General features: G+C 37.9%; 1 protein-coding gene across 5 annotated transcripts in view; it reads right to left on the bottom strand.

Moving 5' to 3' along the window:
* The window catches only part of TOGARAM1 (TOG array regulator of axonemal microtubules 1), a 97,963-nt gene that overhangs the window by 10,799 nt on the left and 61,360 nt on the right, over window positions 1-25,804 (bottom strand). For 2 of the 5 annotated variants that reach the window (XM_023741982.1, XM_023741983.1), the window contains exons 13-18: window positions 22,946-23,099; window positions 11,998-12,103; window positions 7,322-7,557; window positions 6,751-6,909; window positions 3,841-3,967; window positions 1,464-1,582 (exon numbers count right to left, since the gene is read on the bottom strand). In XM_023741982.1, coding sequence (XP_023597750.1) covers window positions 1,464-1,582; window positions 3,841-3,967; window positions 6,751-6,909; window positions 7,322-7,557; window positions 11,998-12,103; window positions 22,946-23,099 — 901 coding nt within the window. The other 3 variants (XM_023741985.1, XR_002825830.1, XM_023741984.1) reach the window with 3 other exon arrangements.

The following is a 25,804-nucleotide window of genomic DNA, read 5'->3' as shown; positions in this document are numbered from 1 at the left end:
TGATCCTCTACGTCAGAGTAGAACTACAGTTTTCTTTCTTTCTTTTTTTTACAAAAGAATTTCAACTAATAAATGCAGAAGGAATGAGCGAAATAAAAATCATCATTATGTAAAAAAGAAATATATATATAATGATGCAAGAAATATCAATGGTTGCTAAAATTAGCAGGCAAAAGTATGATGATAAATAGAATATTTTTTTAGTCTCTAAGTATTCCAAGATACTTATTAATTACAAAGGGAAAAAAATAACTTTATAGTGAAGAAACATGGTAGAAACCAACTTAACCAAATGATCACATTTAACATCAATAGTAATATGACATAACAAATCATGAACCTCCTGACTGATGCACTGAGAAGGGCATAACATCACTTTTTTGGTATTCTTGCTGAAAATGAATAAGCTCAATCTAACTGTTATAAAATATCAGACAAACTCAAATTGAATGACATTCTACAAACAAGTAACTCATCATTAAAGTGATTAGAAAAGGCCTAGCATATAGCATGCTCTCAATAAATGTTTTAAAAAAATGTTTTTTTGGAGCATGCCAGAAAAGGTTGTTGACCAAAGTATCTGATTCAAGATCTTATGCAATTATACCTTAATGTGGGAAAATGGCAAATTCTGATTGAATAAGTTTGGAGGGAGTATAAGATTCTACATTTCAAACAAGCTCCTGGGTGATGCCAATGTGGCTGTTCTGTGGACTGAATTTTGATTAGCAAGGTTCTAAACCATGTATTTTCATATAGATTTTTATTTTTCATAAACTTTATTATCTTAATTTATAAAATATTTCAAAGATATACAAATACAGAAAATACGGCAGATATCTATGTATCTACTCATACAATATTTGTATAATGTTCAAAATATATTTAAAAATACACCAGAGAGGTCATAGTAATACTTTGGAAAGATTTTTAACAGTTGTATAATGAATAAATTTAATATTGTTAAACAGTTTAAGCAGGTTCTAAAACTGTATATACCATTATATTTATAAACAAACCGAAAAAACCTGAGAGTAGTTTTTTTCTGGTTAGTGAAATTATGGATGTTTGCTTAAACTCCCCTTTTAATGTTTGTATTTTCTAAAGATTTTTTTTTATTAACCATAATGATATATTACTTTTATAACCAGTAAAAAAAAAGTAAACCTTATTAAAAAAAAAATCAGAGTTGTCCAACATAGGTCTAATATTGACAAGTTCGGTAACACTGAAGATTTACTAATGGATACAAATATGTTTAGTGCATGTAAAAGCAAGTTGTTGTGAATATATAATTGCCTTATTAAATCTAATTACCCCACACTTTCTATGCCCTTACAAACTTTTAAAACTCCATTAAATTTTGACTAATACCCCTGGGATAGTTCATGAAAACATCCAAATCAGACTACTATCGCTAGGGAGTGATTTCCCTAACGACATGGACTATGTAATGACCCTACCTTTCAGCTGAATTGAAAGCATCTCTAGAAACAGATGATGACCTTGTATTTCCAACACTGCCTGTATGAGAACGTCTTCCTTTTGCTGAAGGAGGATCTAGTGGTATCTCCCCAAACCCCTATAAGTAAATATAAAAAATAGTAGTCTAATAAAAGTCTGAAAACTAATTAAGTGAAATAATTTAGATAATGTAATTTTCATAACAGCCAGCATTGCTTTTTATGATTGAAAGCATTTTAATAATCTGCTATATTTACGCTTTAAAGGGTATCGGTTGTGTAAAATATCTTGTAATCAGTAGTAAATGAACAAAATATGTGATCTAATAGGAACTTATACCGACTTAGTAAAACAAACTGTTTAAAAAAAAAAAAAAATTTTTAAACTAATATTTTATTGTGTTTTTGGTGAAGGGTTACACTACAATTTAGGTTCCCACTTAACAATTCCTATACAAATTGTTCAGTGACACTGGTTACATTCTTCACAATGTGTGAACATTCTCATTATTTCTACTCTGGTTGTTCTATTTCCATTCATCTAGTTTCCCTGCCCCTTTACATTTTCATGTTGGTTTTAAAGTGATTATTGGCCATTTGGTCTCATATAGGTGATTTTTTAAAGGCGTGCAGTACTTACAGGTGATATTCATTATTATGTGAGCTGATCTGTAACTTAGCTACAAGGCGACCTCAGGGGATATTTCAGCTCAAGGTTTGAAGAGTATCTCAGGGAAACAGTCTTGGGGAGGCCTCTGGTCTCAACCAGTCCAGTAAGTCTATTTTTAAGGAATTTGAGATTCTGTTCCACATTTTTTTTTTTTTTTTGCATTCTATCACGAGTCTATCAATTGTGGCCTTGATTAGAACAGTTGGTAGTGATAGCTAGGCACCATCTAGATCTTATAGTCTCAGGGTAAACAAGGCTGTGGTAGTTCATGTAGACTATTAGTCCTGTAGACTAGTCTCCTTCTTTGTGTTTGCCCCAGACAAGTAGAGACCAATAGTTATATCTTAGATGTCTGCTCCAAGCTTTTAAGACCCAAGACACTACTCACCAGACTAGGATGTAGAACATAACTTTATGAACTATATATGTAAATCAACTGAGACTTTCCACAAGACTATGGTCCTAAACCTTCAAATCCAGAAAACTAATTCCATGAGGTGTTTGGTTATATCTAGGAAGTATCTGTAACTGTGCCCCCATGTGCTTTATTATATATATGAATATATATGCATAGTCACATAGATGCATATACATATACATATGCATATACCTATATATACACACCTATATACTCACATAAACATACCTATACACATATATGCCTACATACATATCAATACATATATTTTTTGGTTGTTTTTGCTGTTGTTACAATAAAAAAAATTAATATGTTGTATTTTATAACTACTCTTCTTGAAGTTTAAAATCTATATAGAAAATCGGAATACAGTTCATAAACAGTTGAATTCCTATGCAACATTAGGAGTGTGAGAGTGAATATTTTGATAAGAAGTATTTAAAACCTCTTTTTTTCTGATAGATGTAATGACTCATGAATATAATCTGCCTCATTTTAGTAAAATAATTTTTTGGCATGGTTATGTTTAATAAGTTCTATATGAATTAAGCTCAAGTTCTCAAGATCAATAAGCAGAAAAATGCTCTCAAACAGACATTACCACACATCTTTGCAATATTATCCTTTCACAAATGAATCCTTAGCCCAAGGTTATCAGAGAGGAATGACATATAATAGAAAAATTCTACATTAAGTTAAGCATATTTTTGAATAAAATAATATGTAAATGAATTACTTTTTTAACAAGGCACTCTGCACATTCCACTTGGCATTCCGTCAGTCGTTCATTCAACAGACATTACTGAATCCCCATTAGCCACTAGGATAAGGTACAGCATTTACCCTAAAGGAGCTCCCTATAAATTCTCTGCAGCATGCTAAGAGCTCTTACAGTAGAACATACATGGTAAATAAAGCAGGCACCAAGCATGGAAAACATACTATCCTCGTTTTATAAAAATAAAAGCTCTGGTTAGTGAAATAAAGTGAGATGCCTAAAATTACATACTTCCTAACTCTCTGAGTTGTGACTCAAATGCAGGCTTGTAACTCCAATATGCCGCACTACATTCTACCAAACATCATGTTTCTGTTCAATAAATATTTACTTCCCATGCCTGCACTACGTATGTTTATTCAGTACTACAGTTGTTGAAATGCTACTATATGTAGATAAACTGTGGATGGTTAATAGAGCAGTAATGAAAGATTGATTTCTATTCTTTATGTTCCTGGGGAAATAAACTTTGCTTTTAAAGATGATTACAAAACAAATTTTTTCCACATACCTTTTGCCGTAAGTTTTTAACAGATTCCTTAATATAGGGTAAATCTTTAGATGGGACATACTTTTCAAGCATTTTATCGAAGTTAGGATGACACATCATGAGGAAAAGCATCTTTCGACCATAATACCTACGGATATTTGAGAAATACTTAAATACTTTGCATATATCAACAATCTCAGTTTCTGATCTTGACTGAAAATATTTTCAATAGAAAAAAATCTATCAACATCAAGATCTCCAAACCTATTTTAAGTAAGCCACTGAAATGTAATTATACTAACTGAACCAAAGAGTATTGGATTCTCCTGTCCCAACCCCCCTCCCCTTTTTTTCTTTTAAATCACTCTAGCTTCCAATCTTTTAGCCATAGGTCAGATGGAGAGCCAAAGGCTCTTTCTTTTTAAGGCAACCTAGTATCCATATCAAAGCTAGCATGTGGCAGAACTGAGAGGTAGGAGAAGTTTGTCTTTGTCCTGGCCTGGTTGCCCAGTGACCTTTTGCTGCTTACCTGCTAACCAGATGTTCTGGCCTGAGTCAAGTCTCCCTAGGTCTTGTATTTCTGACCTTCTCTTTCATTTTCCTCTAGCCAAAACTTTCTTGGGTTCCAATTCGTCAAAAACCTATTCTCTGCTTTCTAAAATACATGCAAGGTTAGCTGATAACCTTGTTAACGAATGTTATAATACTCTCCAAACATGCTGACATGTTAATGAATGTTATAATACTTTATGGACTAGGTTTTTATGTTATACAAATTTTTTAAAAATCTTCTTAGTACAATACCTTAAGCCAAGATATCATTCTATTAGTGAAATTTCAGATAGCATGGAAGTGCGTATTGGAGATATTTTTGGACTGTTACAGTACCTAATAATACCACATAGACTTCTGTCCTGTCTTCAACGGAGCCTGGACCTAAAATAAATTATAGTAATATTTTTGTCTATAACTTGGAATGCATGGGACTAGAAGAACCAGAGAAGGCAAGGTTTTTTTTTGGGGGGGGTGCAAGATTATCTCGGGGTTATCAACATCAAACCAGACCCCTTCAAATGTAATACAATTGCAAAAAGGGAGGAAAGTTACGTGATGTCAAAGAATAAATATTATTTCTCTCCCCACAACCAGTATAAGGTCTACACTCAGATAAGTAGCTCCTAATCAATTATGATTTCAAGGACAATTCTAATTTTTAGCCTGGGATGTTGAGGACTGTAGGTCCACTATAGGGCGTGAGGATATAGGAAAGGTTAAAACAAACAAGCAAGCAAGCCATAGGGACATAAAATGTGAGAAACACTAAAACTTGAAAATTGTAACCATTTTATAATTTTGAAACTTCAAATAAGAATGTAAGAAACGCCAAAATGTGTTGGGATAATGACAATACTATTAAGGAAAAATTAAGTAAAGATGTACACAAAACAAGCGCTATCAATTTTTTTTTGTTCTTAACCAGTCTATCATGATGACCTGCCCTAATCTCTGGAATCTGTGAATATGATGAGGTATCCCTCCCAGGATTGTTACCGTATGTGGCACTGTTGACTTTTAAGATAGAGAGATTATCTGGGTGGGTCTAATCTGAGTCTTTAAAACCAGAGTGCTTTCTGCAGCTGACAGTGGAACAGGAAGTCAGAGTAATTCTATGCATGAGGGAGATTCAACAAACCTTGTTTGCTGGCTTGAAGATGGAGGGGGGTGTCTGAGATGGAATATGGGTGGCCTTAAGGAGCTGAGAGAGAACCTGGCTGAAGCCAGCAGGAGATGGGGATGTCAGTCTTGTAACTACAAGAAATTGAATTTAGCCCACAACCTGAATGAGCTTGAAGTGCATTCTTCCACAGAGCCTCTAGGTAAAATCCCAGCACAGTCATCACCTTCATTTCAGCCTTGTGACTCCCTAAGCAGAGAACCCAGTTGAACCACGCTGAATTTCTGATCTAAAAATCTGCAAGCTCATAAATCTGTGTTGCTTCAAGATGTTAAGTCTGTGGTAATTTGTTCTGCAGCAATAAAAAACTAATACATTTACTTTCTGCATTAGCTTTTGGTATAATAATTTCCACAAGATAAACTTCAACTACCTAAAGTAACAGACTTTGTCTTAAAATATTAAAAATTTGATATCCTTCATTATACTTTAATCTCTATGAACTCAGGATCCTCCCTCCTCCCTTCAAATATATCTTCATACATAATTGTCATGAAATTTCAGATTTGTATGGGACATTGGACGTCACCTAGTCTAACCCTCCTAATTTTACAGATGAGGAAACAGAGGCTAAGAGAGGTTAAGTAACTTGCTTAAGGTCAAACAGTGCCTAGGTTCTGATTTTGTCTAAAATTTCCGTCACTATCACAACTATGGTAGTGCTCCCATCTTAATTATTTTGTCATCTTTCTCTGAGTGTTCTTCAACTTCAAGTACAGCAATTAAAAATTCATGGTGTATCCTAAGTGCAGATATCACATATTTCAGGGGATAATTTATTGTCTTCTATTTTGCTTCCTATATTTTTCATGTGCGCCTATGTCCTTAATATGCCTGATAGCTTAGAAAATATATCATTCCTGCCAAACTGCATTACCTTACACTTGCCCACACTAAAATTCCTCTGTTAATTTTCTGCCCACTCACATAGTCTTGAGCCGTTTTCATGTTAACTCATCCTTGTGACTTGGCATCTCAACTACCCAAAAGTATGCACTGTCATCTGTAATTCTGGAGAATTCACTGGGCACTCACTCAAGATCATTTACAAATTTGTTAAATACAACCATTCCCCAGCACCAATCCCTGGGGACCCTACTTCTCCATTTAGAAAAATGTTCATTCTTTAACCATTGTTTTCTACTTTTAAGCCCTTATATTAAAAGATTTAGCAAATATTATTATCACCTATTCACCTGGTTTCTTGTGAACTGTCCTGGGCAAATTTAGCAGCAGCTGGTAATATACGGTCAGCCATATCCTTTGTTCCAGATAAAACACGTTCTGGTTCCATACATTCCAGTACATCTGATAAGTGCTGAGCTGTACATCTTCTGACTGCTATGTGTAAGTGGCTACAAAAAAACACGGTCAATTAAAACAAAGTTGATGTATGAACTATTTTCCAGAGATCTATCTTTAAAGTTAAATGATTAAACTGTTCCTATCCCTCAACAACCATCCTTGCAGGCTAAAGTGATAAATTATTTGCATTAGCTATCCCTCACTAAGAAGTTAAAAACAACAAATCTCACAATTACTGACATTTATTTATTTCCAGATCTATGAATGTAAGCAATATCATTAGCATAACTATCACTATTCTTTGTATGCTCAGCACCTGACATGATGCCTATCACATAGGAGTTATTAACATATTTTATTTTTCGGCTGAAATGACATTAAAATCTGCTTTTTCCTACACTCAAGATTGCAAACAATTCTCTTTTTAGTTTAAGGACATTTCAAGATTATTTTGAACATTACCTTTGCCCTCCATTGATAAGAGAAATGACTGCACGTGCAGGAGTTACATTATTAACCATCGCCCTCAATGCTTTGTCAACATCTTCTCTTATAAATGTATTAGATTCTCCAGCCTTGTGTAACAAAACTTTTACTGTAGTATCTAGCTCTTGATCCATGCTCTTTTTCAGGTACGTGAAAAGATCACTTAAACAGACCACAGCAGCACGAGAAACTCCAGAGCGTAAATTTTTCACCTAAAAAAAATTCACCAAGGTATATTTTGCTGAGTCTGAAAGAAATTCAGTAATAATAACTTTGAAAACAATTTTACCATTAAAGTTCTTCTTTTACAAAAACGAGGGCTCTACTTTTTTTTTTCTAAGTACACTTCATTATCATGATGACTTGTGTGAGGAACTAAAATATACATCATTTTCTTGCTATTATAAAATCTTTTCCTATTGTTCACAGGTATATAATGGGGGATTTGGATGAAATAATTACAAACTTTTTCCCCTTAAAAAAACAAACAAGCCAAAATAAAAAAGTTTCCAACAACAGTAAACACAAGGAGGCTGGTTTCTTCCCTGCTCCCTCCCTGCTCCTGGCCAGGCCAGTTGAGCCAAAGGTCACTCTCAAAGTGCTTGGTGCACGTGACAGATAAGGATCCCAGAACACTCCCTCCAAGACCAAACTTTGTGCCCTTCTTGCCCCACCGGCCCCAAGCATCTCCCTCACTTCTCCAGCCTCTCCAGGCTTTCTTCTCTATTCCCCTTGGTGAGCATCATCTTTCTGGCACCCCCTGCCTCTTCTCCATGCCCCAGGATGATGGGTGTGTGATCCCAGGCTGGAGGTCACAAGGCTGAGCTCAGAAAGGAACCCCCAGGCTGCAGTGCAGTAACCAGCACCCTCCCCAGCAGGGACCAGCCTCCCCAGCACCCAGCCCACCTCCTCACACAGAGCCATGCAGCTGACCAGAGGGAAAGGGGGCCGCCTGGGGACCGGGCCTCAAAGCAACTTTGGCATGCAGCTCAGAGGGAGACAATGTTACTAGGTCTCATGCAACCTGAGGGCAGAGAAAATGGGGTTTGGCCATGCCAGTCAGAGGTCAAAGGCCAGGAGATGCCAGGAAGAGGGAAGAAAGGGAATAGAAGTACCCCCCAAGGGCACGTATTTTGGGCTGGCCCTGGGCCTGGTTTACAGGTTGCAGGAGCCCTCTGGAGAAAGATCTGGAACAGACACCCTGTGCAAAGGCTGGGAAGACCTTTAGGGACACCTTGCAGGATCCAGGGAGCCCAGAGGGGTCTGCCTGGGTATGAGCGATGGAGGGTCTCCTTCTGGGGAGGGATGTGAGCAGCAGGGACCCAGAGAGGGGAAAACCACTGTTGTCTTCCTGGCCCATTTTAGGGGCTTCAAAATTTGGATGTGCCTGGCAGCAGGGCAGGGCAGACACATTCTTGGGATTCGGGGAGGGACTCTCAGGGCAAGGGGTAGGACAGTACCATTGACTGGGCAGTAGGGTCAGCAACTTCATTTTTCCTAAGGCCCCTACCTGAGAGAGGCCAGTCTCGTGGGGTCCCCACTTTCCCCGGTGCTGAGGACAGTATGGACGTCAAGGGGAAGTCCTGGGAGCCGGGGGTGCTGCACAGAACCCCCCTGCAATGCTCTCTTCTTCTATACCCAAGCACAGCCCGGCTGAGCAGGGGTCACAGCAGACAGCTGGCCCTGGACCCTCCTGCCTCTCAAGGACCGGAGCCTCGCCCTGAGAGTCAGAGCAAACAGCAGGTAACAGGTGGGCTGAGCATCCGGGCTGAGCAGGAGGGCCTGGGGCAGTCCTCCCTCATCCCCAGCCCTCCCGGGGACAGCCTCTGCTGCTTAAACCCAGGCTCCTGGACACCATCTCAGCAGGACGGGCAAGCGATGTGCTCTGGACTCAGCAGTCACCCAGGGTCTGTCCGTAACGCCGTGAGCACCCACCCCCTTGGTGCTCTGGGTGATGGCACCCTCAGCAGGGCTAGCCTAGGTTTCCTCTATGTACAAGTAGCATGCCCCGTGCATGTCACAAGGACCATGCAAATTCATGGTTAGGACACTGAACACCCACCCCACCCCTAGGGCTGCTGAATCCTGGAAAGTTGGCGGGCATTTTCCCTCTGAGTCATGGAGCTAGAGACCGACTTCAGAGCTGGAGCAACTCTTCCGAGAAAATCCGTGGGTCTGGTTCCTGCTGTCACTGGACGCCTTCCTCTTCTACATATGTTGAAGGAAACCAGCCAATCTTTTGAGACTGAGGCAGCTTGGCTTCTTGTGTCCCTTGTCTCTTCAGCTTCTGCTTCTGTTTCCTGTGCCCTCTTGGCCCTCAGGCCTCATGCCCGCATCTGCCCTGCTGAGGCAAGTGTTCCAAAGCTCTGTAGCTCCACCAGTATAAGTGCCCGGAGGCACCGCACTCAGCCAGAAAGCCTCGTGCACACAGACACTCAGCTCTCTCGCTCCATGGGTCAGCAAGCCTAGATCCACCGATAAGTGCCCAGAGGCACCCCACTCTGCCAGGAAGCCTTCTGCTCACAGGCATTCAGCTCTCTCGCTCTGTGGGTTGGCTCCAGCGCCATCTTTCACCGGTCTCCTGGTTCTGTTGCTGTTGGTTCTCTGCCGCTGCTGCTTCTCTGCTGCTGTAGGTTCTCTTCTGCTGCTGGTCCTCTGTCACTGCCGCACGTCTATCCATTCACAGTTTTAAAACCGCTTCCACATTTTAGGTATCTGTTAGAGCAGCACCCCACTCTCTCGGTACCAAATTCTGTCTTTGTCATCTAGTGCTGCTATAACAGAAATACCACAAGTGGATGGTTTTAACGAACAGAAGTTTATTTCCTTACAGTAAAGTAGGCTAAAAGTCCAAATTCAAGGTGTCAGCTCCAGGGGAAGGCTTTCTCTCTCTCAGCCTTCTCATCAGTGTTCCCCAGGACTAGAAGCTTCTTGGCATAGGGACCCCTGTCCAAAGGACGCACTCTGCTCCTGACACTGCTTTCTTGATGGTATGAGGTCCCCTAAAGTTATACATTTTAATATAAAAAACTCAAACCAAACCCATCGTTGTCGAGTCGATTCCTACTCATAGCGACCCTGTAGGACAGAATAGAACTGTTCCATAGGGTTTCCAAGGAGCGGCTGGTGGATTCTAACTGCTGATCTCTTGGTTAGCAGCCTCTCTCTTAACCACTGCGCCAAATGTCCTAAAATCACCTAATATATTTTTAAAATGTTTCAAAATAAGGAAAGGGTTACTTCAGCTACATGTATGCCTACTCATATTATTTAGTAGAGTTTTTTTTTTAGTTTTATTTTGTTGTTGTTGAGAATAGACATAGCAAAATATACATGAATTCAACAGTCTTTACATGTACAATTCAGTGACACTGATTACATTCTTCCAGTTGTGCAGCTATTCTCACCCTCCTTTTCTGAGTTGTTCCTCCCTCATTAACATAAACTCACTGTCCCCTAAGGTTCCTATCTAATCTTTCAAGTTGCTGTTATCACTTTGATCCCATATAGTTCTATCCCCCCCACCCTCTTAGGCTTTTTGTAAAATTCTGATTTAGGTGAAAGTTTACAGGGCAAATTAGTTTCTCATTTAAAAATTTATACACAAATTATTTCACGAAATTGGCTGCAATCCCACATCGTGTCAGCACTGTCCCCCTTTCCCTTTCCACCCTGGGTTCACCGTGTCCATTGCTCACTTTTCCTGTCCCCTCCCGCCTTCTTGTCTTTGTTCCTGGGCAGGTGTTGCCCATTTGATCTCCTATACTTGATCGATCTGAGGATCACATTCCTCACGTGTATTATTTGTCTTACAGGCCTGTGTAATCTTTGGCTGAAAGATGAACTTCGGGAGTAGCTTGAAGTCTGAGTTAAAAGGGTGTCCAGGGGGCCATAGTCTCAGGGGTTCCTCCAGTCTCTGTCAGATCAGTAAGTCTGGTCTTTTTTGTGAATCTGATCATTTGTTTTACATTTTCTCCCGTTCTGTCTGGGACCCTCTGTTGTAATCCCAGTCAGAGTGGTCGGGAGTGTAGCCAGGTACCATCTAGTTCTTCTGGTCTTGGGGTCATGTAGGCTGTGGTTCATGTGGTCCGTTAGTCCTCTGGACTAATTGCTCCCTTGGTTCTTTCGTATTTTTCCCTCTCCTTTGCTCCAGACTAGAAGAGACTGATAGTTATATTTCAGATGGCCGCTCGCAAGCTTTTAAGACACCAGATACTACTCACCAAAGTAGGATGTAGGATACTGTCTTTAAGAACTATGCTGTGCCAATTGATGTAGATGTCTCCGGAGTCTACGGTCCTTTGCCTTCGAGCCTGGGAACTTCATCCCATGAGGTGTCAGACTAAGAGGTTTCCCCAACTGTGCCACTTGTGTGTTCTATTGTTTATATCAATATATGAGGAGCACCTACAGTCATGTATTTAGAAATTTGCACCTCCGAACCTGCATCTGCCAGTGGGTGTGTTCCCTTACCCACTCCCTCACCTCTTGGCATATCTATCTATGTATCAATTCGTAGGTTACTGTTTGTTGATTATATCGTTGCAGGACTGTCTGTGCTATGGTAGTTACCATAGTTGTGAGAGATTTTTTTTAAAAGATCAAATAAATGTGGCATATTTATTGTTATTCAAACAAAAGCTGAAAAATACCTCTTGAACTACTGCAAAGCTTGTTTCATGCAACTTTGTGTTCAATATTTCAGAATGAAAAGCAGCCAAGCATCTAATAAAATTCAGTCCTTCAATTTTCTTCTCCCTATGAGAAAAAGAAACAAATGACAAAAACATTAATTAAATGAGGCTCAACTGGAACAAGATCTCAGATGTCTTATTTTTTGTGCATTCTATATTGCCAATGAAGAAAACTTGCCCATTTTCCCTCATCATTTAGGAATCTCAAATAAAAAATATATAGAGATTGTTTACTCCAATACAGGTCTCTTTTGTGATTCAGAAGATCTTTTAGGGGTCAAAACCACTATTGACAATCAAACTAAGTTCATTCTTTTTAAAAAAAGAACATATCTCCCTCTAATAAGAATGTCATATTCCTTCTAAACAGTAGAAGAAGGGAAAGGAATGACAAACAAAAGATGAGGGAAACAGTAAGGTAGAAATGGAGGGAGATCAAAACCACAATGATATACCATTTCACACCCACTATGATGGCCATATTAAAAAAAAAAGTGTCCAGCATGTACAGAAACTGAAACCATCATTCCTTGCTGGTGGAAATGTAAAATGTTGCATCTGCTGTGGAAGACAGTTTGGAGGTCCCTCAGTAAGTTCAACATAGAATTAGCATATGCACCTGCAATTCCACTCCTAGGTATATATTCAAAAGAATTAGAAGTAGGTATACAAACAAAAAATTCTACACAAATGTACATAGCAGCACTACTCACAATAACCAAAAGATAGAAACAACCCCAATATCCATCATGGATGAGTGGATAAATAAAATGTAGTATATCCATACAAGGGAATATTATTCAGCTATAAAAAGAAATGAAGTATTGACATATGCTAAAACATGTGATGAACCTTGAAAACATTATGCTAAGTGAAAGAAGCCAGAAACAAAGGACAACATATTGTATGATTTTATTTATCTGAAATGTCTAGAAGAGGCAAATCTGTAGAGACAGAAAGCAGATAAGTGGTTTCTAGGGACTGAGGGGATGGAAGGGAAATGGAAAATGACTACTTAATGGGTACGAAGAGAAGTTCTGGAACTAGATAGTGGTGATGGTTATACACACTGTAAATGTACCTAATTCCAATGAATTTACACTTTGAAATAGTTAAATGATAAATTTTTATTATGTATATTTTACCACAATAAAAAAAAAAAAAATTTTTTAAATGAAGGAAGGAAAGTAACAACCTGTTACCTTATTGGTGAGTATGTTATCCAAGAGCAGAAAACCACCATTAGATGTTTCTGTAACTTGTAATTCTTTTTAATTATCTGACCAAATAAGACAGATGAAGGTTAGGTGGCTACTAACAAGAACACAGTTCAGAGGGAACTTAGATAAAATATTTCAAATTTGATGGTTTTCATCTTGTGGGTTTGAAGAATGTGCGCTAAGAAGAGTTTCCTTAGCTGGCAACAATGATCAGTTGTTTAAGCCTTTAAGTTCCCTGAACATATTATGAAAATAGAGAGAAAAGACCTAAGACTCTAAGGTGGCAAAAGTAAACCTATTTACATTAATAGCTGTCAGGTACAAAATTCTCATTTTTTTGATAATCATAAAACAATTACAGTTTGGATGCAGAAACAACCCAATTTTACACACATAATCAGAAAATAATAGAAAGTGGTATGTGAGACCATTCAACGTTTGGGGCTGTGGGACCTGTGGAATACAGGTAGATCAGAGAGGACTTGAGTGGTTCAGAAGATCTTTATGGAGGGGATGATACTCAACTGAGACACTGAAGAGGGAGAATTCGAGAAAGAGAACTTACCAAATAAAAAGAATGTAGTGAGGTGTGAACAAGCAGGTTATGAGAAGAACAGTTTGACAAAAGTAGAATCTATACATTGGGAACAACAAGTTTACAAAGTCAATTTGAGGCCAGAAAACGGCCTTGAAAGTCAGAATTTAGACTCAAAGCATTCACCTTACTCGACACTCAGTGGCAGTAAACACAGTCGATTACAAACTCTTTCTGGACACACACTCATCTTTGGTGTCTGTAATACCATACTGTCCTGGTGTTTCTCTTTAGACACCTTCTCCATCTTCACTCTAAGTATCCTCTTCCACCTCAACTTCCTGTTCTCTACTATACCCTTCTCTTTTGTCAGTTTATATTTTCTCCCTAGGTGATCTCAGACATTTCCACTGCCTTAACAGATGTCTAGTAATCACCCCAGACCAATTAAGAATTTCTACAGATGGGCCCAGGTATGTGTGTATGTGTATGTAATATAATGTATATACTACCATGTTAAAATAGATTTATTGTTTTCCATTTTACTATTTTTTTTTTTAAATCAAGACCTGGCATATCAAATGTTTTGTCAATATCTTTGCATATGACTGCATAATTTTTATCTTTAAATTTATCAAAATGATAAATTGCTGTATTTTTACACAAATTAATGTGTACCTTCTACATTTGTTTGCCAACCACAATCTCCTCTGCCAAGTTATTTTTAGAAGCACAACTATGCCATTTTTTTTCACATGTTGCCATTAAAAAAAAAAAAATTAGCATAGCGTGCTTATGAAAATAGCTAGCAGGGGAGGGTGTGGTTGGCAAACAAACGCAGACAGCACAGATTATTTGCATAAAAATACGATACTGAGAGAGTTCTTAATATTGAAACATATTATTTCCTAACATTTATAAGTATTATTGAAAGAAACCTCATTTGGTCACGATGTCTTATTTTTTGATTGATTCTGTTTACTGGTATTTTATTCAGAATTTTTACACTGATAATTAAAAAATAAGACTAGTCTGTAGTCATCATTTTATGGCCAATCTTTGTCAGATTTTATACCAATCATAAGAACAATTTGCAAGTTTTCTTTCTTTTCCTACACTTTAACCAAAACCAAACCAAATCCATTGCCATTGAGCCCACTCCGAATCATAGGAACCTTATACGACAGAGTAGAACTGCCTCATAGGGTTTCCAAGGAGCAGCTGGTGGATTCGAGCCGCTGACTTTTTGGTAAGCAGCCAAGCTCTTAACCTCTGTGCCAGCGGGGCTCCCCCTATGCTGTAGCAGAGTAAAAGCAGCATTGGAATTATTTGCTCTTAAGGGTTTGGTAGAATCCTTGTTAAAGAGTTTGGGCTGATAATTTTTAGGGAGGGTAAATAGCCCTGTTCCAACTTTAAAAAATTTCTGTGGAAATCAGCCTGTTTAGATTTTTTTTCTCTCTTTTGGGCAGTTTTGGTAAATTGTATTTTCTTAGACAGGTATCTATTTCATCCAGGTAGGCAAATGTTTTTGAAATGAATGGACAATATCTCTCAGGATTCTTTCAATTTCCTTAGGTTTTATGAATATTGTCCCCTTATTTTTTATTTTACATATTTATACTTTCTCCCTTTTTTTCTTACTTAGGTGTTCTAATGTTTATATACATATATTTAAGAATCAGCCCTGGGACATAACACAAGCAGTCATCACAGAATAAATGTGGTACCTTCCACACTGAACAATGGTGGGTGTCCAGATAAAACTAGACAAAACACACAAAACTGTTTTCAGACACTGAAAAACCGGCAGCACAGGACCATCACTCCTAATAAACAGAAAATAAAGTCAGTCTTACTGTCATCTCAGCATACTGCCTGCAGGAACTGTCTAGACCACTGTATATGGAGGGAGAATCTAAGCAGAGCACAATGGTCTCACTGAGGTAAAGATGATAGAGCTTATGTTTTGAGAAGACTTAGGAAGTGGAATTTGTAGGGCAGAGTACTAGAGAGAAGGAAGCTGCAGAAAAAAAAAAAAAAAAAACTCCATAGGATGCTCTTTGCAGCTTTGGCTAAATATTAAGCTGCATATGCCTTAGGTGAGACTCTATGAGGTCAGGCAAGGAACAACTACTGGTGAGCTGTAAGAAAAACAATTCCCATAGTTCACACAGGAGGCCTTCGAGTTCTGACCAATTCTAACAAACTGGGGCATTTGTAAAGATAGTAGAAGGATCATACCTTAGTAACAGGACTAAACTAGCCCCAAAGTAGACTCTAGACCTGCTCTAACAAAGCTTAAAAAATAATTCTCAAAACGATCAAACTAATTCACAGAAACCTTAACTGCCTGATAAAACGAAACGCTCTTTAAAGACAACAACATCTGGAACTTTGACAATATAATATTTACAATGTTCAGCAGCCAATGAAAAATTTGACATGCAAAAAAGCAGGAAAATGTGACTCAAAATCAAGACAAAAATCAGTTGACAGAAACAGATCTAGAAATGATGGATTTCAGATCCAGCAAAGAGTTTTAAATACCTACTATAGATATGTTCAAGGATTTAAAGGAAAATATGAAGATGATGGGAGAAAAATGAAAGATATAAAAAAGAACCAAACAGAATTTCTGGATGTGAAAAATATCTGAAATGAAAAGTTTAATAGATGAGCTTCACAGAAGACTGAGCAATTTGATTATGATGTCACTATAAGGACTTTTTATGGTTTTTCTTGTGCTTGGTGTTTGTTCAGCTTCTTGGATGTGTGGGTTAACAGCTTTCATCAAATATGGAAATATTTCAGCCATTATTTCTTCAAATATTTTTGTTTCTCTCCATTCTCCAGAAGTTCCAAAAACATATATATTAGTCTGTTGAAGCTGTCCCACAACTCACTAATGCTCTCTTCATTTTTTCTCAGTCTTTTTTTCTCTGTTTCATTTTAATCATTTTGATGACTATGTTTTCAAGTTCTCTATTCTTTCCTTCTGTAATGTTTAATCTACCATTAATCCTACCTAGTATACATCTGATCTCAGACATTTTAGTTTCCACCTATAGAAATTAGATTTTTATTTTTTTAATTAAATGTCTCTACTTCCTCAATCTTTCCTCTAGCTTTTTTAACATGTGGAAATGAGTAATAATTATAGTTCTAATGTCCTTGTCTACTAATTCTATCATTTAAGTCATTTCTGGGTTAGTACTGATTGATTCATTTTTTTCCCTTTCTTATTATACATTGTGTTTTCCTGGTTTTTTTTGTAATTTTTATTATTGTACTTTAGGTGAAGGTTTACAGAACAAACTATCTTCTCATTATAACAATTAGTACACATATCGTTTTGTGACATTGGTTAGCAACCCCACAACATGTCAACACGCCCCCTCTCTCAACCTTAGGTTCCCTATTAACAGCTTTCCTATGCCCTCCTGCCTTCTCGTCCTTGCCCCTGGGCTGGTGTGCCCCTTTAGTCTCGTTTTGTTTTATCAGCCTGTCTAATCTTTGGCTGAAGGGTGACCCTCGGGAGTGACTTCATTACTGAGCTAAAAGGGTGTCTTGGGGGCCAGACTCTCGGGGTTTCTCCAGTCTCTGTCAGGCCAATAAGTCTGGTCTCTTTTTCTGAGTTAGAATTTTGTTCTACATTTTTATCCAGCTCTGTCCAGGACCCTCTATTGTGAACCCCATCACAGCAGTCAGTGGTGGTCACTGGGCACCATCTAGTTGTCCTGGACTTTCTGGTGGAGGCTCTAGAACTTGTGGTCCATCAGTCATTTGGACTAATCTTTCCCTTGTGTCTTTGGTTTTCTTCATTCTCCCTTGATCCAGATGGGATGAGACCAGTGGAGTATCTTAGATGGCCGCTCACAAGCTTTTAAGACACCAGACGCTACTCACCAAGGTAGAATGTAGAACATTGTCTTTATAAACTATGTTATACCAATTGAGCTAGACGTTCCAGAAGACCATGGTCCCCACAGCCCTCAGCCTGGTAATTCAGTCCCATAGGGAGTTTGGAAGTGTCTATAGAGCTTCCATGACCTTGCCTTGGACAAGTTGTGCTGGCTTCCCCAGTATTGTGTACTGTCTTACCCTTCACCAAAGCTACCACTTATCTGTTGTCTATTTAGTGTTTTTCCATCCCCATCCCTCCCCTCCCTCGTAACCATCAAAGATTGTTTCTTTTTGTGTGTAAACGTTTTCATGAGTTTTTATAGTAGTGGTCTCATACAATATTTGTCCTTTTATCATTGACTTATTTCACTCAGCATAATGCCCTCCAGATTCATCCATGCTGTGAGGTGCTTCACAGATTCATCATTGTTCTTTATCATTGCATAGTACTCCATTGTTTGTATGTACCATAGTTTGTTTATCCATTCTTCTGTTGATTGGCACCTAGGTTGTTTCCATCTTTTTGCCATTGTGAACAATGCTGCAATGAATACGGGTGTGCATGTCTATTCGTGTGACGGATCTTATTTCTCTAGGATATACTACTAGGAGTGGAATTGCTGGATCATATGGTATTTCTATTTCTAGCTTTCTAAGGAAGTGCCATATCATTTTCCAAAATGGTTGTATCATTTTGCATTCCCACTAACAGTGCATAAGAGTTCCAATCTCCCCGCAGCCTCTCCAACATTTGTTAGTTTGTTTTTGTGATTCATGTCAGTAACGCAGGGGTGAGATGGTATCTCATTGTAGTTTGATTTGCATTTCTCTAATGGCTAGTGATCATGAGCATTTCCTCACATGTCTGTTAGTCACTTGAATGTCTTCTTTGGTGAAGTGTCTGTTCATTTCCTTTGCTCATTTTTTAATTGGAATATTTGTCATTTTGTTGTAGAGGTGTTGGATTTTCCTGTACATTTTAGAGATTAGACTTTTGTCAGATTTGTCATAGTCCCAAATCTTTTCCTAGTCTGTAGCTTCTCTTTTTACTCTTTTGATGAAGTCTTTTGATGAGCACAAGTGTTTAATTTTTAGAAGATCCCAGTTATCTAGCTTATCTTCTGGAGTTTGTGTGTTGTTAGTTATGGTTTGTATCCTGTTAATGCTGTGTATTAGGGCCTCTAGCATTGATCCTATTTTTTCTTCCAGGACTTTTATAGTTTTTGGTTTTATATTTAGGTCTCTGACCCATTTTGAATTAGTTTTTGTATATGGTGTGAGGTACGGGTTTTGTTTCATTTTTTTGCAGATGGACATCTAGTTTTGCCAGCACCATCTGTTAAAAAGACTGTCTTTTCCCCATTTGATGGACTTTGGGCCTTTGTCAAAAATCAGGTGAGCGTAGGTGGATGGATTTATATCTGGGTTCTCAATTCTGTTCCATTGGTCAATGTATCTGTCGTTGTACCAGTACCAGGCTGTATGGACTACCATAGTTGCATAATAAGTTCTGAGATCAGATGGTTTGAGTCCTCTTACTTTATTCTTCTTCTTCAATAGTGCTTTATTATCCGGGGCCTCTTCCTTTTCCATATAAAGTTAATGATTAGTTTTTCCATCCCTTTAAAGAATGTTGTTGGTATTTGGATCGGGATTGCATTGTATTGTAAATTCGTTTGGGTAGAACTGACATTTCCACAATGTTGAGTCTACCTATCTATGAGCATGGTATGTTTATCCATTTCTATAGATCTCTTTTGGTTTACTGTAGTAGTGTTTTGTAGTTTTCTTTGAATAGGTCTTTTACATCCCTGGTTAGATTTATTCCTAAATATTTTATTTTTTTTAGAGACTATTATAAATGGTATTGTTTTCCTGATTTCCTTGTCATCATTCTCTTTATTGGTGTATAGGAATTCAACTGATTTTTGTATGTTTATCTTGTATCCTGCTACTCTGCTGAATCTTTCTATTAGTTCCAGTAGTTTTCTTATGGAGTCTTTTGGGTTTTCTACGTATAGTATCATATCATCCACAAATAGGGACAATTTTACTTCTTCATTACCAATTTGGATGCCCTTTATTTCTTTTTCTTGCCTTATTGCTCTAGCTAGGACTTCCAGCACAGTGTTAAATAGAGTGGTGATAAAAGGCATCCTTGTCTTGTTCCTGTTCTCAAGGGGAATGTTTTCAGCTTCTCTTCATTAAGACTGATGTTGGCTGTTGGTTTTGTATAGATGCCCTTTATTATGCTGCGGAATGTACTTTCTATACCTATTTTACCGAGAGTTTTTATCAGGAATGGGTGTTGGACTTTGTTGAATGCCTTTTCTGCGTCGCTTGAGATGATCATGTGATTCTTTTCCTTATGTGGTGGATTACGATGATTGATTTTCTAATGTTGAACATTCCTTGCATACCTCGTACCTGACAATTTTTTACTGAATGCCAAACACTATGAATTTTATGTTGAATTTCGTTTTTGTATTCCTGTAAATATTCTTGAGCTTTGTTCTGGGATGTAGTTAAGTTACTAAGAAATATTTCGATCCTCTCAGGTCTTGTTTTAAGCTTTATTAGGTTGGACTAAAGCAGCATTTAGTCTAGGGGTCATTTTACCATACTACAAAATAAAACACTTCTGAGTATTCCACCCAATGCCCTGTGAACTGTGAAGTTTTTCACTTTGCTGGTGGGAACAGAAAGTATTCTTGGCCTTGTATGTGGCCCAGGGATTTTCTCTTTTACTCTTTTGAGTGATCCTTTTTCTGGCCTCAGTTTACTCACACGCATGCCCTGACCAGCACTCAGCTGAACATTCAAGAATTCTCTGCAGACCTCTCTAGTTCTCTGTACAGTTCTATCCTCTGGCAATCTGCCCTGCAAACTCATGCCACCTTAGCCTCCCCAAACTCCCAGCTCTACCTCTGGAGCTGATGTCTACCAGCATATGCCTGAGTTTCCCCTCCTTGAGCTGTGACCTGGAAAGTCTCTCCAGGAGGTAAGCCAGGCAATTGTTGAGTTCACATCATTTGTTTCCCATCTCTTAGGGATCACTGTCTTTCATTATCTGGTGAACAATATCTTGAAAACCATTGTTTCATATATTTTGAACAGTATTTTAATTCTTCCAGGTGGGAGGGTTAACCTAGTCCTTGTTAATTCATCCTGGCAGGAAGTGAAAGTCAAAGAGTTCAGTTTTGGACATGTCAAATTTAAGATGACTACTGGCAGCACAACGTATAAGAGCTGGGATGCTAACCAAACAGCTGGTAAGTTCAAATCCACCAGCACTTCCTTGGAAAGCCTATGGGGCAGTTCTACTCTGTCCTATAGGGTCACTGTCATGGATTGAATTGTGTCGCCCAAAAATATCTGTCAAGTTGGCTGGGTCATGATTCCCAGTATTATATGATTGTGTACCATTCTGTAATCTGATGTGATTTCCTTATGTGTTGTTAACTTGATCACTATGATGTAATAAAATGGATTGGCGGCAGTTATACTGATGAGGTCTACAAGATTAGATAGTGTCTTAAGCCAATCTCTTTTGAGATATAAAAGAGAGAAGCAAGCAGACACATGGGAACCTCATACCACCAAGAAAGCAGTGCCGGGAGCAGAGTGTGTCCTTTGGACCTGAGGTAGAGAAGCTCCCAGACTAAGGGAAGATTCATGACACGGACCTTCCTTCAGAGTAAACAGAGAAAGAGTTCCTCTGGAGCTGGCACCCTGAATTTGGACTTCTAGCTCCCTAGACTGTGAGAAAATAAACTTCTTTTTGTTAAAGCCATCCACTTGTGGTATTTCTGTTACAGCAGCACTAGATGACTACGACAGTCGCTGAGTTGGAACTGACTCGAGGGCACATAGCAACAACTGGCATCTAAATGGAGGTTTCAAGTTTGCAGCTGGATTATAAGTTTCAAGGAAGATACCAAGGATGTAGATATATATTTATGAGAAATTAGAATATGGGTGGACTATAAAGCCATGGGACTGGGTGAGATAATTTAAGGAAGGGACTGGCAAACTACAGTTTATAGGCCAAATCTGGCCCCAACACGTGTTTTTAAAATTACAATTTTATTGGAACGCAGCCATCCCCATTTGTTTTCATATTGCTTAATGTTGCCTTTGTACTACAATGGCAAAAGTGAGTAGTTGTGACAGAGAATTCTAGCTCACAAAGCCTAAAATATTTACTATCTGGCTCTTTACAGAAAAAGATTGATAGCCTCTGATCTACAGAATGAACAAACAGAAAAAGAAAGAATGCCAGTGGACTGAATCCTGGAGTACTCCAAAATTTTGAGGGCAAACAGAAAAGAAGGAATCAGAAGGCAGTGAAGCAGGAAGAGAACAAGGAGAGTCTGATGTTTCTAAGGCAAAATGCAAAAAAAAAAAGCATATCAAGAAGAAAGTTGTGTCAACTGTGTCAAATATTGCTGATGATGAGGACTAATAAATGATCAGCATAGATTTAGCGAAATGGTCTCTTCCAGTTTTAATGAAGTTGTGGTTGTGGTAGGGAGGGCTGATTAAATATGGTTGAGAAGACAATGTGAGGTGAAAAAGAAGACAAGTCAGTCTTTTTGAGGAGTTGTGCTAAAAAAGGGAAAGAAACAAATGGGAAAAAGATATGCAATTTGGGGATGATTTTAAAGAAACAAAATATTACAGTATATTTTTATGTTGATGAGTAATATTTAGAAGAGAGGCAAAAATTGATGATGAGGGACAGGGTAGAGATGGAGAGAGATACTGAAGTAATAGAAGAGACAATGCGACAAGGGGAGCTAGTGGATATTTCAGCTGAAGCAAGTAGGATGCACATTGCCAGTATCCTTTTGTCTCCCTGGAGTTATTAGCCAGCTGGGTGGCTACTGCAGGTGTGGTAGGAGCAGATAAGTATTTCCAGGATTACTATAGGATATATTTCACAGAGAAATACTTTGAGGAATGGTGAGATTTACATTTCTACATCAAAAGGTTTGCTTAGTCCATTACAAAGCTAAACTGTATCCTCATGGTACATAGGTGATAATATAAATGGTACCATAGTACGATTAGGAACAGAGTTCAGCTACATAATATGTTGAAAAAACACTTTCAGACTGCCTAAGAACTAAAACAATCATTTGTAAGACTATTTTAATGGAAAATGTGTTTCAGGGTTTTTAATTAAAAAAATACAGAAAACCTTTGGATGTTTTCTGTTGGGGGATGTTAGATATGGTGAACTTACCAATCTTCATCACCTAAAAGCTTTAGGGCTTCTGTCAGTGCTATTTCTGGTTTGGAAAATGGCCGTAGTTCTGAGGAATCCATTATTTCTGGACTATGAGTGACAGATGGCAACCTTTCTTTATACTGTGGAATGGCTCCGGGAAATGCTTCACCTAAAACAAAGCATTAAAAAAGCATCAGAGAACCTTGATACAAGGTGAATACAAATGGCATTCTGATTACACATGTTATGAATCTCTTATAGAAACTAGTACTATTAGTCTCCAATAAAATTAATATCCAGATACCAAAGCTATTTGAAGCCTTACTTTTTATACACAAAATTATTAATGAACTACATTTAATATAGATATGTAAGTGGTTTTTCAGTCATGAGTCATAGAACTAAGTCTGGCTTTCTCTTAAAAGCTAATAAGTCAATACAAAGCAATATGATCCCATTTTGTAAAAACATACAGATATATATGCCTATGTTACTATTCATGTGACAACTGAAAATGAAGCTTCATGGCATTTGTATATAGAATTCTAGTTGTTTTCCTCTACTGGTATAGAATTAACGGTCTATTATAAACCCTAGGACCATGTTTAGTAATAAGAACAATGCTTCTTTCATGATCAGGCATTTGCCAAGCATTTTCTAGATTTAAGGCCCTGCCCTAGGTGTTAGGGACACAAATCGTAGTTACTGAGTGCCCTGAGAGCACTGCACACTGCAAGATTCCTGTAGTGGAGGTGTTCAAAAGGAAACGATGAAATAGAATGAATAATAGCTTTTGTAAGTGAGTAAAGATCTTTGGTTATTTTTCCATGTAAAGAGATACTTTAATAAAGGAAATATTAGGCACTATAAATGACTACCAGTAAAAGATAATGTTTGTCAACATTATAATGTTTGTCATTAATTATAATTTTGTCACAATGCTATTTGTGAGAAAATCCTACATGAAATCACAAATGTAAGAAATTTCCCTTGATGCTGAAGACAAATAACGTATTCAGATACTTCCATTAGCCATTTAAAATCCAAAGGCAACAAGATATTAATGATATTACCAAACCAAAAAAAAAAAAAACCCATTGCCGTCAGGTCGTATTCTGACCCATAGCGAGCCTACAGGATAGAGTAAAACTACTCCATAGGGATTAATATTAAGCTAACATTTATTAAACACTTTGTGCCAGACCTTGTGCTAAATACAAACTTCATTGCATTTAGTTCTCTCAACAAAGCTGATGTAGATACCTCATTATCTCTACATTGCAGCTGAGAAAATAAATGCATTTTATAGAAGCTAAGAAATTAAAATTTGTTCAAGATCCCAATGCTATCCAGAGGACTAATGGACCACAACTACCACAGCCTCTACCATACTCAGTCCAGCACACCTAGATGGTGCCCAGCTACCAGAACCAACTGCTCTGACAGGGATCATAATAGAGGGTACAGGACAGAGCTGGAGAAAAATGCGGAACAAAATTCTAACTCACAAAAAAGACCAGACTTACAGGTCTGACAGAGACTGGAGAAACCCCAGAGTATGGCCCCCAGACACCCTTTTAACTCAGTACTGAAGTCACACTCCTGAGGTTCACCCTTCAGTCAAAGGTTAGACAGGCCGGTAAAACAAAATGAGACTGAATAGGCACACCAGCCCAGGGGCAAGGACAAGAAGACAGGAGGAGACAAGAAAGCTAGTAATAGGGAACCCAAGGTCGAGAAGGGGAGAGTGCTGGTATGTCGTAGGGCTGGCAACCAATGTCACAAAACAATATACGTATTAATTGTTTAATGAGAAACTAATTTGCTCTGTAAACCTTCATCTACAGTACCAAAAAAAAGGAGTCCAATGCTAATGAGTGGCAGAGGCAGGATTTAGATCTAGGTTCACTATCACCTATGATTTTACATAAACAGGTCTGACATAGAATCTCTGCTTTCAAGAAATTTCTTATACCTGAGAAGAAAAGATATATAAAAAGATAAATATCATGATAGTTTGGATTACTACAATGTCATATTAGTACCAGTTTTTGTTATAGTAAATTATATATGAGGAAGAAGATATGCCAGTTAAAGAATAAACAGACCTCAATTCATTTTTTTTAATAGCTCAGATGTACCCTCATTAGGTCTCATATGTAAGACTGATATGTATCAACATAATTCTCCAGTTTGGGAATATCACAATGCTGAAAGAATAGCAAATACAAAATAGCACTACTATTATTTACTGAGATCTTTCCTGGCATTGTGTTAAGTGCTTCATTTACTGTATATTATTTCATTCAATCTTCTCAACAACCCTATGTGATAAGTTACTATTCCTACATTAGAGATGAAGAAACTGATCCTGAAGTTTTAAGGATTCTCTCTCTATAATCTACTCCACGCCCACTCTCATAAGAGATAAACTTAGGAAGAGACAGATAAACACAAAATTTACTATCTTGGGGTTATACCAATATCAAGTACCACTGCGTGCCCATCTTTGTTTTAAGTTGAAAAAAGTAAAATGAAACAAGACAAATATAATGTTGTATCCTGGAAAAGGAGATGTGCAGAATATCAATCTAAAGCAATGCTGCTCAACCTGAGTTTTTTGTTTTTTAACTTTTCTAAAATACAAGAAAAATGTTGTGGCAATGTAAAATTGTTAAACTAGTTTCTAAAAGCTTAGTCTTTGAATTTATCTTTTCACAGACTAACAATAAACAGTTCATCTAGTCCATGGACCACATACTTTGAGTAGCATTGGTCTAATGAATACACAGTTACTAAGGAGACATATCCAATTGGAATTTTGCTATTAAAAATTATTTCTGACAATATTTTCATAGCTAAAAATAGGGGCTA

This window comes from Trichechus manatus, unplaced genomic scaffold, assembly GCF_000243295.1.
Source record: "Trichechus manatus latirostris isolate Lorelei unplaced genomic scaffold, TriManLat1.0 scaffold00196, whole genome shotgun sequence".
Lineage (NCBI taxonomy): Eukaryota > Metazoa > Chordata > Mammalia > Sirenia > Trichechidae > Trichechus > Trichechus manatus.
Note: the sequence above shows the minus strand (reverse complement) of the source record. Positions and strands in the feature narration are given on the sequence as shown.